This window comes from Panthera leo, chromosome D1 (assembly GCF_018350215.1).
Source record: "Panthera leo isolate Ple1 chromosome D1, P.leo_Ple1_pat1.1, whole genome shotgun sequence".
Lineage (NCBI taxonomy): Eukaryota > Metazoa > Chordata > Mammalia > Carnivora > Felidae > Panthera > Panthera leo.
In genome coordinates, this window is record NC_056688.1 from 112,529,088 (window position 1) to 112,545,689 (window position 16,602).

Here is a 16,602-nt window from a genome sequence, read left to right on the forward strand (position 1 = left end):
ACACGGCTGTAAGAGGTGCAGCTGTAACTCACGGGCCCGGAGGCAGAGCCGGACCCACCGGGTCCGGGCAGCACACGGAGCCATGGGCCGGGAGGGCTGCCCCGGCAGGGGTGTGACGTGGACGGGAGACGGGCAGGGGCCGGGGAGGTGGCGGTGGATGCCACACGGACACTGTGGGGAACGAGCCCCTGTCCATCCAGGGAGGAGGTGTGGGAAGAGAAAGGTCAAAAATGGGCGGGCAGGACTCAGACCCAGCAGGACGAGTCACAGAGATCCGACCACAGAAGGTGCTGGAAAAGCGCCTCGCTCTTGGATCTGACACAGGAAATTAAATATTGACGGTTCGGCCCTGGCACGGCCACCTTCTGGGTAACTCTTATCAGCCTGGGACACCGGGGGAGGAGGAGACGTCCTAATCTTCACCAGCGTGGCCTTTGCAACCACAGCGTTCCCAACACAATGTGGGATTTGCCAGGGGTTTTTTTTTTTGCAGAATGTGTAACCATTCCAGACCAAAGTCACTTCCCCAAACAGTACTTTCTCAGAGAGAAAAGCTTAAGCAGAAGGGCGCAGCAACTCAGACATTTGTCACACGGGCTACGGAGACCCCGGCAAGCCAGGCTGACCTCTCACGTATAAAACATTACCCTACTACCTAACAGGAGCCGTAGCATGGAGTCCTTACAACACAAAACCGATGCTGGTTAAAGAGGGTTGTCTTATTTTTGTTTGTCTTTTTAATGATGGAAATGGAAGTAAAGCCCCTCTCAGCCTTCAGCAAGCTGCCCTGCCATGATCAAGGCCTCCTCTTGGAGCCCACTTACAACCCACCAGTTCCCTGATTAAAACTGTAAACTGTAAACCACCCCATTTAAGGACAGGGAGGTCGGTGATCATCACCGCCATCACAGAGAAAATGGAGGCAGAGGGAAGTCGGCGGCCGGGCAAGGGCGGGGGCTCTCTTTGGCCTTAGCAACCAATGAATGAAACCACCAAGAAAACCAGAGTCACGCCTTCCACGTCCCCCAAAAGTGATCCAAATGGGGACTACAAAGGACACAGGAGGGTCTCTCAAAGAAGAGATCAAAGATCCAGACCATCGGTTTCTGTAATGAAAAAGGGAGGGAGAGACAGACTGAGAGATGGAGAGATGGGTGGGTGGGTAAAGGGAGGGAGGGAGGGAGGGAGGGAGGGAGGGAGGGATGGGTAGTTGGATGCGGGGGTGGATGGATGGGGGAGGGAGGGATAGAGGGAGGGTGAGATGGAAGGATAAATGGATAACTGATGGATGGATAATATAAAAGCCAAATCTCAAAAACATACCTGCCAGGTGGAAAAAATAAGTTACGAATGACATGCCCAGTATGATGCCGGGTACATATGTTCTTTTTTACACGACGCAACACTATACAGCGATCACTGATACATACAGGCAGCGAGCAAGAGGGATTCACACTGAATTTAAGACAGTGCTTCTGCCGAGGAGAGGGGGCTGGGCGTGAGGACTAAGGGTGACTTTGACCTTATCGGGCCAAATGTTTTAATCCTAGGATAAAAAAGTGACAAAATGCTCACCACTGTCAATGACTCATAATAGATAGATACAATGGTATTTATGATATTATTCTTTGTATCGTCCTGTATTTTCAGTTTTCTGTATATTAAAAAAAACAAACAGCATCATACAAAGACCTAAGGCATCTCTCTGCCTCTTGGGGGTCTCCTTGGCGGAGATGGGAGTCAGCCCTGGGCCACACTGCATAGTGTGAAAATTCTTGAAGGAAGAACATTATCACCATGGTCTCCATCGGCCCCCTGAATCCTCCTGACTTTTCTTTCAGGGCAGAAAATGTGCTCAAGCCCGGGTCAGGTACAACTGATTTTCTAATGAACTCTACCATCCCAAACAAATTTCCTTTCGGTCAGCAAACGAGCGGGCAGGAAAGAATACATTCCAAGACAGGAAGATCCGGAATCAAAATGGCGGCCTGAAAGACCAACACATTTTTGGATGCAAGAGTTCTTCACCTCCGTGTTGCCTGGGCTACTCGATGACACGTGAGGCCATTTAATGGTGGCTTTCAAGGCACCAATGTGGTAAGCACTGGTCTCAGGGGCAGACTTGAGGGATGCTGGGCTTGCCTCCCACAGGAGAAGCAGACAGCTAAGGAAACCACGGGTCTGTCCCCCAGTCCACACAGTGGGGGATTCCACTGAGAGGGAATGTGCAGAAGAGGCAAATCCAGAGGATGGAAAGCAGATGAGTGGTTGCCAGGGGCTGCGCGGCACGGGGAGGGGGGCTGACTGCTGAGGGGCAGAGGGTTTCCTTCCAGGGTGATGAGAATGTTCCAAGATTAACTGCGGCAACAGGTACATTCATCTGGGAATTGCCTAAAATCCGTTGAACCGTATGCTTCTCATGGGCAAACTGTATAGAAGGTGAATTCCAGCTCAATTTTTACAAGATATTGTTTCTCCCCTGTACTGAGAGACTATCGAAACACAGGCATCACATTTTATTTTATTTTTTTTTTAATTTTTTTTTAACGTTTATTTATTTTTGAGACAGAGAGAGACAGCATGAACGGGGGAGGGGCAGAGAGAGAGGGAGACACAGAATCAGAAGCAGGCTCCAGGCTCTGAGCCATCAGCCCAGAGCCGGACGCGGGGCTCGAACTCACGGACCGTGAGATCGTGACCTGAGCCGAAGTCGGACGCTTAACCGGCTGAGCCACCCAGGCGCCCCAAAGGCATCACATTTTAAAACTTGTTGACATACGTCACAATTAAGGACCGTTCGGAAGGCCAGACCACACTCTCCTGCAAGAGTCATACCTCCTCCGATCCCACCGACTTTGTCATCAGGAACCTGTCCGCGGGTCTCCACCTTCATCAACGCCCCCTGGCTTCTTGCAGGAGCCTCCTACCCGCTTCTGCTTCCTTCCTTCCTCGTGGACCCCACGACCCAGAGAAGCCAAGATCCCCCTTCTTAAATATTAACGAGGTCATGCGCTCTGCACTGAGCCTTCCACAGCAGCTCTGCTCAGATGTCCCCTCCTCACTGGTCAGAGACGAGGGTTCAGATGATGTCATTCACTCTCTCAGTGACAGTGTTCATTCAGCCGCACCAGTCGCTGGGGCACAAGGACGCACAAGACAGACCGGGAGCCCCGGTGGAGAGAGACGCTGGCCAAGGAGTCACGCGAGCGTGTACCTGTGGAATCACAACTGTGCTGGGGGCGCAGGGGAAGCAAGGGCCACAGGGCCACCTCATGGAGGATCGGTGGGGGCCGGGGAGGCGCACCGGGTAAGCATTTGATCCTCATCCTTGAAGCCCTAAGAGCTCCTGGGGGAGACCGACAGGACGCGGTGGAACTGTGTTTACGCTACGAGCGTCTCCTGCTGGGTGGGCTCTCCTGGGCCGGGGGGAAAGGCGGGGATACAGACGGCAGGGTGACGGAGGTGGACAGGATAGCCGGGGTCCAAGGGACCCAGAGGGCCCAGGACAGGACCCGGCATTGGACTGGTAAGGCGTCCGGCGGGGATGTACCCCTGCGTGCTGGCTCGGACGACAGAATCAGAAGTTCACGGCCAAAACGTGGACAGCAAGGTGTGGCCCGTCCATCGACGGAATGCTCCTTGCCAGTAGAAAGGAGACAAGGTGGATGAGCCTCAAATCTCTTCCACTGCGTGAAAGAAACCAGACACGGAATCCGCATCCTGCATGACCCCATGAACACCGAATGCCCACAACAGGGCGACCACAAAGACACGAGGCAGGGTAGTGGACGCAGGGGCTGGACGTGGGTGAGGATGAGCTGCGGGCAGGCGGTGAATGGGAAGATCCCCGACGCAGAGGGCGGTGACGGCTGCACGACTCAGCAAATTCCCTGAACGTCCCTGCGTGGGTATCCTTAAGAGGAGTGCCTCTTACGGCTTATAAATTGTACCTTAATAGGGGCGCCTGGGTGGCTCAGTCGGTTAAGCGTCCGACTTCAGCTCAGGTCCCGATTTCGCGGTCCGTGAGTTCGAGCCCTGCATCAGGCTCTGGGCTGATGGCTCAGAGCCTGGAGCCTGCTTCCGATTCTGTGTCTCCCTCTCTCTCTGCCCCTCCCCCGTTCATGCTCTGTCTCTCTCTGTCCCAAAAATAAACGTTAAAAAAAAAAATTAAAAAAAAGTAAATTGTACCTTAATAAAGTTGTTTTTTCAAAGCTAACCACTAGCTGAGAGGGGGAACGGCAGTGGGACCAGGCGTGGGGGGTTGGAGAGAGAGGAAGGGAGGGTCCCGGCACCCCTTCTAGGCAGCGTGACCTTTCAGCTGAGCAGGTGTCGGGGGGTGCACTCCGGCCCCCGGGACAGAGGTCAGAGCTGGAGGTGCGGCCGTGGCTGTGGCCATCTGTCGCTCAGACGTGGTAACTGAGGCCCTGAGTGTGGGAAGGGCATGGAGTGAGCCCTGGGACTCCCGAGCTTCGTGTGAGAGTTAAGTAGAAGGTGGGAATGTCTAGGGGAGGGGAAGGATTCCCAGCAAAGGAATCTGGTTTGGATGGGAGACAAGTCTTGACAGAGCTGATCCACTCAGGGCCAGAGTGCTGCGGAGAGCCAGGCAGGGGGCTCCCCAACCCCCGGGCACACTTACGTAATAAATGGAAGCATCTACGAAGCAGAAAAGGAGAGACGCGCTTTCCCGCAGCTTCTGCCAGGAGGCGGCCAGTCCCTGCGCCTCCGTGGACCCGTTCAGACGGGCGGCGGTGACGGACACGTGGGCTGGCAGCCTCCACGGAGTGACTCGGGGCCAAACCCCGAGGTGGCGCTGGGCGTACCCGAGGAAAGCGCGACACGGCCCGGCCCCGAGCTCCTCCTCGTGACGGGCCACTCGGTGCGCGGCAGAAACCGGACCGCCGTGCGCTCGGGGCCAGCTCTGCTCCCGCGTCCAAACCCACCTTCCCCGAAACTATAAATCACAGAAGGGCTGGAGTTTGTGCTGTTTGGGGCACATGCCGCTGGCTTAAAAGGGCGGGTTTGCTGACGGGTGTAGCCTTGGGGCCCACAGTGAGCCCCCCGTGCGTGTGCGGCGGCCTGGAGCAAAGAGACCCTGGTCACCGCACCCCAGGCCCACCCGGACTGTGTACCTCGCTCCAGGGGGCCTGGGGAGGGGCTCCTGAAGGCAGGTGAGCCCTGCCGGGGGCTCCCGCTCAGAGGCGGAGAACGTCATCCCACTGTGGGGGGGAGACCTAGGACCACAGTCACTCTGGGAGAAGAGACAGGTCCAGACGCCCCTGGGGCGGAAGAGGGACAGCCTCACAGCTCCTGGAGACACCACCTCCCCTCGGGTGGGCAGGCACAGGGGTGACAAACCGGCCACGGCAACTCGTACGGCTCCGCCGGGCAGGATTCCAGGGTCCGGCTCACGTCCCCTGCGCAGGACCCGGCCTGGCACGGTCTGCACGAGGGAACAATGGCTGCTTTGTTGCGGGAGCTCACACCCGTGGGAGTTGTGCACTCAGCCTCCAGGGGCTTTGTTTGCCGAGAACAAAGTGAAGACAGGTGATCTTTAGAAGGTTCCGGAAACAATCACACTCTTGGGAGTAGAGACCGAACCCTGGCGGACCTTTGTAACTGCGGGCCTGGAGAGTAGGTGTCTCTCCATCGGTAATTCTTGACGGGTTCCCGAAGCCGCTGGCAGAGCGGTCAGAATCCCGGGGTGGGGGGGAGGGGTGGCGGGGGGCAGAAGTCCCCCACGCCACCCGCCAGGAAGAGGTCATGGCAGGCAGAGGCGGGACTCGGGCTTCCAGGCAGGCTCCCAGTACCCTGTGTCTGCCTGACCTGGCGTTGTGTTGACCTCTTCAATGTCCCACACCCTTGCTCACTATCCGTGGAGCGTCTCAACAGCCATGACGGCACAATGGACTCCCTCTCCGTTGCCACCAGTGACGGCCTCCCCGGTATTGACACTGCCAGCTTTGACCAAGGAGACCGATCGAGGTAACAGAGGTTTAAAGGGGATTTGCTGTCGCCTGGTCCCGGCTGCATGGCCAGCCTGCACAGCCCCGGCTCGAGACCTTTGGTGCTGTGCCCCAAAACACGGGTGGACGGTGGGGGATGTGACCCCGAGTGTCTCAGATGCACCCGACCCCGTGCCGCGCCTTCTGCAAGGCCGTCCGCTGGCCACAGCAAACACCAGCTTCTGGCAGGTTTGGAGGCTGCAGGCCATTGTGTCCCAGGCCACCTGCTACTCACCTGTCGACTGGGACCAGGAGGGCATCACGGGGCCTTGGGGCACAGGTGATGTCCCGTCACTTTGTCCCATGCTGGTTACACACTGTGCTCACTTTGTGTGTGTAGTAAGTACGTCAACAACACTGCCCACGTCAGTTTGTTACACAAACTAACTGAAGTAACACATATCATGCGAACTGTTGGGGCTTCATCAAGATAAAAAAGCTTCTGCACAGCGAAGGAAACACTCAACAAAACTAAAAGGCAACCGACGGAATGGGAGAAGATATTGGCCAACGACATATCTTTTTTTAAGGTCTATTTTTGAGAGACAGAGAGAGATAGAGCACAAGCGGGGGGGGGCAGAGCGAGAGGGAGACACAGAATCCGAATCAGGCTCCAGGCTCCGAGCTGTCCGCACAGAGCCCGATGTGGGGCTTGAACCCACAGACCATGAGATCATGACCTGAGCCGAAGTCAGATGCTTAACCGACTGAGCCACCCAGGTGCCCCTGCAAACAACATCTCAGATAAAGGGTCAGTATCCAAAATCAATAAAGAATCTATCAAACTCAACATCCCAAAAACAATCCAGTGAAGAAATGGTTAGAAGACATGAGTAGACACTTCTCCAAAGAAGACCTCCAGATGGCCGACCGACACACGAAAACATGTTCCACGTCACTCATCATCTGGGAAACGCAAATCAAAACCACAGTGAGATACCACCTGCCACCTGTCAGAATGGCTCACATGAGCAACTCAGGCAACGGCAGATGTTGGCGAGGCTGCGGAGAGAGAGGGTCTCTTTTGCACTGCTGGTGGGAATGCAAGCTGGTGCAGCCACGCTGGAAAACAGTGTGGAGGGTCCTCAAAAAGTTAGAAATAGAACTACCCTACGACCCAGCAATCGCACTACGAGGCATTTATCCACGGGAAACCCGTGTGCTGTTTCGAAGGGGCACAGGCACCCCGGTGTTTACAGCAGCACTATCGACAACAGCCAAAGGATGGAAAGAGCCTCAGTGTCCGCAGACTGATGAATGAATAAAGATGTGGTTTATACACACAGTAGAATATTACTTGGCTATAAAAAAGAGGGAAAGGCCGCCATTTGCCACCACGTGGACGGAACGAGAGTTTCTTACGCTAAGCGAAATAACCGACCCAAGAAAGACAAGTACCGTAGGATTTCACTCATACGCGGAATTGAAGAAACAAAACAGAGGGACAGGAGGGCAGGGAGCGAGAGAAGAAAAGGAAACAAACCGCAAGAGACTCTTCATGACAGAGAACAAACTGAGGGTTGGTGGAGGGAGGTGGGGGGGGGGGCTAGACGGGGGAGGGGCGTTAAGGAGGGCACGTGCGCTGAGCACTGGGTGTTGCACATAAGGGGCGAGTCACTGAATTCTGCTCCTGAGACCAACATTGTGCTGTAGGTCAACTAACTAAAATTTCAGTAATAACGAAAAAAGGACAGGACAAAATTGTGCACACAAATTTAATGAGCAGCATCGTGACGGGAAAACAAAAAGACCTTAATACACTGGCCCACGGTGCCGTTACGGGACCCAGGGTTTTCCCCCGAGGGAATGCGTCTGCAGGACATTGGGCATCAGGATGGGAGGCAGCTGAGGACGGTTCACCCACACGCAACCAGAACACCAGAAAGACAGCAAGTTTCTGCCCAAGTGGACACGCCAGGCAGAGCAGCCCGGAGACAGCAAAGACCTGCCACAGAGGAGACAAGGAAAGTAGGCGGGAAGGCACGCGGGAATCAGACACGCATTCATCCAGAGTGAGCGCGCCCCAATTAAAAGAAGGAAGACCTACAAGAGGGAAAGAAGAAGCCAGAAAACCTCGTAAAAACACCAAGAGCTGAAAAGAATAGCTTTCCAGATGGGCCCACGCAGGGCTGCGAAATCAAACGGAAGTCCGAAATCACACAACCACATTCAGTCAGGGATCGCAGAACAGAGTGGGTCCAAGTGGAAACACCATAAAGGAGGACCCGAGAGAATCGCAGAGGACAAGCAGGCACCAGCGATGAAGGCCGTCAGAGAGAAGGCAGACGGAGACACCCAGGTGACGGCGGTTGCCGTCCAAGAAACACAGAGCCCAACCGGCAATGCGGAAACACAGACGGCATGTAGGAAAACCTCCCAGAAACGAGGGGCAAACAGAATCTGCAGGTGGGAAGCTTTTCCGGGAGAAACAGAACGGCCGGCACCAAACGCTTCCCGTACGGGAACCGAGGCCACTTCGTTAGGGAGCCGGTTAAAGAAGGAAAAACTCAGGTCACCGACGGGACGCAGCCGAGCGACGTCCCCGAAGCCGTGGGGTGAGGTGGGAAGGAGTCCTGCCTCCGACGGCGCACGGAGAAATCGACACGAAAACCACGGGGACACGCGCACAGTCGATTCTCCTCATTCGCGGATTCCACATTTGGGAGTCTGCCCGCTCGCTAACGTTCGTCTGTGTCCCCCAGTCAGCATCCGTGGCTCTTCCGTGACCACTTACGGAGCGGCCAAGCGTTTGTGGCGTCCGATCTGCACGCTCCAGGCAACGTAGAGCGAGACGGCGACAGGCTTTTTGGTTCATTCAGCTCATCCTGCGTCCTGCACACCAGAGTCCTTCTGGGCTCTACTCAGGGCCCGTTTTTGGGCTCCTGCTGGTGATCTTGCAGTTCCCCACAGTCGGAGGCACAGTGCAGAGATGGCGCCACGCGGTCTAAGCACAGGACGGCCAGGTGCACCGTGTGCTTCTCCCCTGTGGCACGAGCTCCGTCCAGGCGTGAGCGGTGGCACTGTCGGTGTTCAGGGTTCATGAGTCAAGGGCGTGTATTCAACAAAACGTCTTTACACACGAATACACGTGAGCAAGGCTATGTACGGACCTGTGGACGCAAACGTGGGGACCACAGGCCTGCAGGAAGCCAGCGCCCCCTACAGCAGCACCTCGGGACTCGCTGCTTCGAGGCGACGTTAGAGCCCAGGACTGCCGCAGACCGACAGCACGGCCACCGAGGAAGCAGTGCCACAGGAACGCTTCCCGAAAGGCACCACTGGACGGTTACGTCCCTCCAGTTAAGAGGAGAATAAAATAAACAGAACTACAAACAGAAACAGCTGGCTGGTGCTCCCCCTGGAAGCCAGACCAGACCAGGAGGCTCCTGAGCTCTGAAGCGGGACGGCGGGATGGATGGTGACAGTGAGCAGACAGGTCTGCACCCACGAGACTCGGGAGGCGGGGGAGCAGAGGGGGGTGCGTGTGCATGCGTGTGTGTGCGTGTGTGCATGCGCCTGTATGTGTGCCTACGTGTGCGTGTGTGTGTATGAGTGCACGTGTGGGCGCGTGTGTGTGCACGTGTACATGAGTGTGCATGTGTGTGCCTGTGTGTGTGCCTTACATGTGTGGCTGTGCGCACGTGTGTGCATGTGCATGCATGTGTGCCTGTACATGTGTGCCTTACGTGTGCATGAGTGTGCACGGCTGCATGAGTGGGCGTGTGTGCGTGTGGGTGTGTGCACATGTGCATATGTGTGAACATGTACCTGTGCGTGTGCACATACGTGCATGTGCCTGTACGTGTGTGTGTGTGCGTGTGCGTGAGTGTATGTGTGCCTGTACATGTGTACTTGTGTATGCGTTAGTGTGCACATGTGTGCACGGCTGCATGAGTGGGCGTGTGTGGGTGTGTACACATGTGCATATGTGTGAACATGTACCTGTGTGTGTGTGCATGTGTGTGCACGTGTACATGAGTGTGCATGTGTGTGCCTGTACGTGTGTGTGCATGTGCTTGTGCGTGAGCATATGTGTGCCTGTACATGTGTACTTGTGTGTGCGTGTGCACATGTGTGCACGGCTGCGTGAGTGGGCGTGTGTGCATGTGGGTGTGTGCACATGTGCATACGTGTGAACATGTACCTGTGCGTGTGTCTGTGTGTGTGCACGTGTACATGAGTGTGCATGTGTGTGCCTGTACGTGTGTGTGTGCATGAGTGTATGTGTGCCTGTACATGTGTACTTGTGTGTGCATGAGTGTGCGTGTGTGCACATGTGCGCATGTGTGTGCGTGTGCACACCTGTACAACCAGCTCCCCGTTTGTCACAACACCGACCTCTTCCTTCCTAGGCTCAGAGCCAAACTCCGTTTCCCAGCCTCCCGTGCAGTCAAATGCAGCCTCTGAGGAACCGGGACGGTCGGGGAAGTGACGTGCCCCAGTTCTCTACGCCCTCACCCTCTGGGCAGGTCAGGGGACCCGGGGAGGGCTCCAGAGCCCCGGGGCAGCCCGGCCACCGAGCGGAAGGGGTCTGGGCCCCTGGAGACTGTGTGGAGCAGAATGTCTGTGTCCTCGTCCCCGTCGGTCCAGCGGGCTGGTTTGAGAGAAAGAAGTCCAGCGTCTCCGTGTTAAGCACCTGATGTCTGGAGGTCTGTTTATCGCTCCGATTAGCTTAATTTACCCCAGCGAGATGAGAGCGTGCCAAGTTCCTTATGGTAGGAGAAAAGGAGGGGAAAGCCGTGATCAGGGACAACAACGAAACCTCCAGCCTTCCAGCGTTTCGTAACTGTTTACGTTTACGGATTGATTCGGAAAGAGTCTCCTCCAGCCCAGGAATCGCTCAAGTTCAGCATTTCCTTCACTGTCTTTTTCTCCTCTTACGTTAACATAAAACCACGCGACGTTGGTTTGCCAGCGGCCCGTGTTCCCCGACCCGCTTCCGTCCGTACGCACAGACCCCGTCACCTGTCACCTTCTGGAGAGGCGCGTGCAGGATGTGACCCAAGGCTCGCTGCAGCCACTCTGGGGCTGGTGTCTGTGCTTTCCCAACACCTGACGTCTTTATAAGGAGTAAGTTTTGTAAGAGATGGTAAACGACGCAGAAGACAGAACGCCTCAACGCCGTCCTGCCCTCCTGAAAGCCACACCTGTGTTGCCGGGCGGCCCGCGGCCTGCGGGATCCGCTCTGGAGCATCTTCCGGAGGGTGTGGCATCTGGCTGACCCCGCTCGTGGGCGACAGGTCCGCAGGATGCACCCCAGCACCCCCAGGCCTCGCTCTGGACGGGACAGTGTCCTGCCGGGGCTGCTCCCCCCAGACAAGCGGAGACCCCGCGCTCCGAGGTACTGAGGCAACATGGCAGACCCCACGGTGCCGGGAGGCGGGGGCCTGACCTGTGCAAAGCGGGGGGACACCGGCCACTTCCTCTGATCCTGAGAGGACCCCCTCCCCACCGCGGCCTCTGCCCGGGGACTCTGCTCTTTAGCACAAAGGGTGGACGCAGAGCTCCGGGCCCGCCCCCCCCCCCCCACCGAGCACCCTGCAGGCCGTCCACACCACCCGCTGCTCCCACTGCCTGCAACCTGAAGCGCGCAGGGTCCACACCCGCACACGACCGACAGAGATGAGGAAAACAGAGAGCGTGAGATGACCCACATCTCACCCAGGTGCCCCCTGAGTCCCACCCCAAAGGGGAGCCCAGGGGAGAAAGGGCTGTGCTCAGAGACCAGGTCACCTGACGCACGGACACAAGAGAACTGCCACCACTGGGTGCACCTGCTCGGCCTGGCCGTGGGTCTGCCAGCCTCTGACTGCCTCTCTTGCTGTCACCGTGTGCCCCAGACTCTGCCTGGCCCAGCCTGACGGGTCCCCCGCACCCCACACCCCGCACCCAGGGGTGCTCACGGTCTCGGGTGACATATTCCGCCTCCCCCATGGCACCAGCGCCTCACACAGCGGCTCCGACAACCCCAGCCCCGCCCGTGTCCCCACGAGCCGACCCTCCAGGCAGCGGCCACACAGGCAGGCCCACCAGCAAGGACCCAGGGGAACCAAACGAGTGCAAGGCAGGGCACAGGCCGGGGCCGGGGCCAACGAGAAGCCCCGAGGGCTACCGGGGCCGCCCCAGGTATGGGGCCCAGACCCTGAGGGACAACTGGGAGTGGGCAGTGGGCGGTGCAGGGAGGGGCAGGCCGGACAGAGCTTGCACAGCCTGGCAAGTGAGAAGGAGCACGGGACACCGGGGGCCGTGCCCCACTGAGCGGAGGAAGAGGCAGGTCCCCCTCGGGTGCCGGAGGCCCCTCCTGCCCACGCGTCCGCTGTGCGCATGTCCCCGGCAAGGCCGGTCCCCGTGCCCTCGAGGCCCGGGCTCCCCCGCCCCCCGGCACACAGCAGGTGCTCAGCAAGGGCACCGAGGTGCCAGCGTGCAGGCGAAGGCAGCTGGTGGGGAGGAGGGAGGGCGGAGCAGGCACACGCCGTGTGGGGCGCCACCAGGACGGGCCGTGCAGAGGCCGCCCGCAGGCACGCTTGGCATTGACCGAAACGAGCAACGGGGCCTACCGTCTGCTGGAGGTCCTGGATGAGGACGCGGATCACCACTGCGTGGCCCTGGCTCTCCTCCATCCTGGGGGCGCTGGGCTTCTCCGCCGTGGCCCGGATGGTGTCGTAGATGGTTTCTTCTTTGGAGCTGTCCGACTCCGACCCCACGGAGTAGTCGGAGAAGCTCTGGGCCATCTCGTCCTCGCTGGACGTCGGGCTACGCGGCATGGCCGCCCTGCGTCTGTAAGGAGCGGGGAGAAGGAGAACAAGGAGGCAACGTGAAAAGGGCAGGCAAACCCCAGCGCCCGCGGAGGCCGGTGTCCCAGGTTCACGGCCCTGCACGGGCGGCCGGGCCACCGTTGAGGGATGCACAGACCTCCGAAGGCGGGGAGAACTCGGCGCCCCCAGTGCTCTCCGGAACCCCGGGCCAGGAGGCGGCCAGGACCCGCGTGGGGGCCCACGGGCTCTGCCCAGAGCTGGGAAACCCGGCACGCGGAAGGAGCCCTGACTAGCGGAGGCCAGGACCAAAGCTCATGGGGACTAGCCGAGGAGCCCCGGGGGCAGCTGGAAGCCTCCCAAGGTAAGGAAGAAAAACTCCCTTTTGTCCTTCTATGAGGATAGAGCAGCAGGAGAGGAAGAAACGCAGGCTCGGGCGGGTCACAAAGGTACCAAGTTCATGTGTAATAACCCCTCTGCTTCACACACAGAGCAACGATAGGTAACTGCAAAAACAGAACAGAACAGAAAGGCAAGGCCAGGCTCACAGGGGAGATCGTCTCTGCACCCAGGACTCTGGCGGAGCTGAAGTCATGAGCAGGCTGATGCGGGGAGACCCGGGGGCCCCCAAAAGTCTGTGGCAGCTGGAAGTACAGCCTTTGTGCCACCAAGCAGAGGCTCCCCAGCAAAGACCGGGTCGGGGCGCCGACTGGCCCTCGGACCACGGCCGCTGAAGGGCAGAGAAGGATGTAGACGTAATTCTGGGAGCAGGCTGCCGAATGATGCCCCCATCTCTGTGGGCAGGGCTCCGGAGAGGTGAGGACAAAAGCCGGGGGGACCCCAGGGGTGCCGCGCCAAAGCAGCCAACACCACTTGTACGTGAACTCTGTGAAGGAGGTCAAGTCCCTGTGCACACGGAACGTGGGCAGGTTGTTCCCTGCAAAACCGGGGCTGTCCTGAGCACCCAGGGATGTAGGCCACCCTGACCGTTCAGGGACGGCCTGGTTAAGTCCTGGCGTCTTCCCGCGGAGGGCACAGCTGTGAGTGTGAAGGGCCCCCCCCCCCCACACATGAGGACCCCATACTAAATACCCAGCCATTTGCAGGAGGGAGGGGGACAGAGCAGCACGCCTGCCATCTGGCCCAGGCTCCAGGCCCGGCAGGTGCTGGGGTGCGTGGCCCCCGCGCTCGTGTTTCGTGACCCCCGGGAGGCACAGGAAAGCCCCAGGTGGGGCACAGATCACTCAGGGCCAGCTCTGTGTTCATCGTGGGAAAACCGGCTCGCACTGTTTACTTCCAGAGTTCGTTTAACGACAGCAAACACCCTGTGGAAGTTTCCACTGCTCTGCCTGTGGGGTCAGTCCTGGGGCGCAGGCGGCCACCAGGGGCGCCCCCCCCAAGACTTTCCCGGGGTCACCAGACACCCAGGTACACAGGAGGCCCAAGAAAACAAAGGAGGCCCTCCAGAAATGCACCCCCTCGCCAGGGGAATGGAGAGGCCGTGACCAGGGTCAGGGGCTCCTTACTGCCCAGCGGGTCTGCACCGTCCTTGGGGAAGGGGCCACCATCGCGTGGCCAACAGACCCTGTTTTGTTTGGCCCGCACGGGGCTTTAAATGTTTGCAAACCTAAGGATTTCATACGAGAAGCCAGATTTCTGGTTTGTGGTGACCATCGGGAGGCTCAGGCGATGCTGGGGACGGCGGCGTGGGCCCCAGGGGGCTCTCCGGGCTCTCCTGGTTGGTGGCAGTTACCTCCCGGCCCTCGCACCACGAGTGCAAGAGAGAGTCCGACCAGAGTCATCTGTTCCCTAGACCACCCGCAGAGGGTCACCGGGCCAGTGAAACGATCGCCCCAATCACCCAGGAGGATCCTTGGTTTTCGGTTAAAATCCCCAAAGTTGACGCCAGTGTGATTCCGAATTAAAACGTCAGAGCCGATGGGTCTTTTCTGTGGTCACTGCCAGACGTCTCTGTGATTCGAGCTTCCCGTTCCCCCATCCAGAGGACTGCAAAATCTGGTCAGAGGCAAGAGGGCTGTGGCCGGGGACAGGACCTGGGTGTCCCTGGCTCCAGCCCGGCCAAAATGCAATCACCATCTCCCCAGGCAAGAAAGAAGAAGAGCCTAACGTAACTGCGCAGAATACCCTACGCACGGCCTCTGTGATTCAGAATAGTCACAACTAGGGTGCGGAAATCATCCGATGACGTAGTTATTTCCGCATCGCGTGCGAGTAATCGTAATGTTATAATAAGTAACATAAACGTTCGCTTGTAAAGATGTCGTAATAGTTGCACACACATCACCACTTGCAACTATGTCCCAGGTTCCGGCGACGTGTTTCCTCGAGAAAAGCCGCTCTTCGTCCCGGCTGCGGAGAAGTCACCCGGAGGAGTTTCAGAACAAGAGAAGCACCAGAATTTCTGGGTGGATCGGTCGGGACACGGTCTCGGCAGCCCCCCAGGGGACCGTGGCCGCACCTAAAAGAGCTCAGCGGGGCCACAGGGGCGCAGACGCAAACCTGCCTTTTCCCGGGGGTGAGGGACAGCGGAGAGGCGCGGCGTTCGCAGCCTCGGCGGTCAGAGCGGACACAGCCGACGGGTCCGTCCGTCACTCGGGGCTCCCGGGGGGGCCGCTTCCTGCCCTGACAGGGGTCCGATAAAGAACTACGTCATCCCCTCCTCACCGCGTGCCTGTGCTGCTTCCGGACCCTGCAGGGACCAAGAGACACAGAGAGGACACGGCGAAGGTGGCCTCCCACTCACAGGACAGCAGGGCATCCCTGTCTGATGGGCAGGGACGCCGTCAGGCTTATGGGAAGCCAGGCCCAGGTGGAAGCGAAGGGGGCCGTCCCAGGCCCACCGGGCCCACCAGCTCTCCCCACGAAGGATGGGCGCTGGCCCCAGGGGCTCGCGGTCGGGCCTCGAGGGTCAGCATCCGCAAGACGGGCAGGCAGACAGCCCCCAGCAGAAGCGGGCACAGTGCGCGCCCGTCTGAGACGGTTCAAGGGCCGAGTTACTTCCGCGGGGGGCTCACGCAGGATCCCAGCCCCGCTTCCTAAGGTGGCGGCCAGGGCACTGCTCCCATCTACGCCCGCCCTGGCTCCCTTCCTCGAAAGCCCTCCGCAGCCTCGATGTGAGCTGCTCCCCAGGGTCACCTTGCTCGGGCGACACTTCAGCGTCCGTGTGCATGGGGGCTCTGCTTATTTGCCGCCACCCCCCTCAGCAGTGGGGACACCGTGGGCCCTCAGCGGACAGGCAGAGGAGGGCACAGGGGCCGAAGCACAGGCCCCGAGGTGGCCGGACGGCACGGTGAGCTCGGCCGCGGCTGGCGGGCAGGCAGTTTCACGGGGGACAGATTCGGGCACACGCTCGGCCAGGACACTCGTGGGGAACTCAGCGTCCCTAGCGGTCACTTTACCAGCCCCGCAACACGTCTGCTGCTGGACCCACCGGGCCGGTGACCGTCAGGGACACGCAGATCTGAGCCGTCGGGAAATGCATACAACGCCCGCGGGGGTTTACTTTCCAGAAAATTAAAGAAGGCGGGACGGAACTCGACGGTGCTCACAACAACTGGAGTCAAACTTGACTCCGGAAACAGAACCGACGGCCAGAAGAGGAAGGGGCTCCTGTGACCCACGGACCTCCGCACGCGGCCCCCGCGCAAGGGCGCCTCACACTGGCCCGGGGTGACACCCGCGAACGGACGCGCCTGCCACCAAAGTGCGGGCGCAGGAGGCCCCACTGGGCGGGTCTGAAGAGGAAAAGGCCTGCGCCCTGGTCCTTCGGAGGACGGCCCGGGAGCTCGGGGCGCAGACCTGAGCACAAGGTCCTGACCTGAAACGGG

General features: G+C 59.0%; 1 protein-coding gene across 1 annotated transcript in view; it reads right to left on the reverse strand.

The window, feature by feature from the left end:
* The window catches only part of SHANK2 (SH3 and multiple ankyrin repeat domains 2), a 490,038-nt gene that overhangs the window by 409,553 nt on the left and 63,883 nt on the right, over nucleotides 1-16,602 (reverse strand). Inside the window, 1 exon segment of the mRNA XM_042904258.1 lies at nucleotides 12,560-12,779. Coding sequence (XP_042760192.1) covers nucleotides 12,560-12,766 — 207 coding nt within the window. The 5' untranslated portion in view covers nucleotides 12,767-12,779.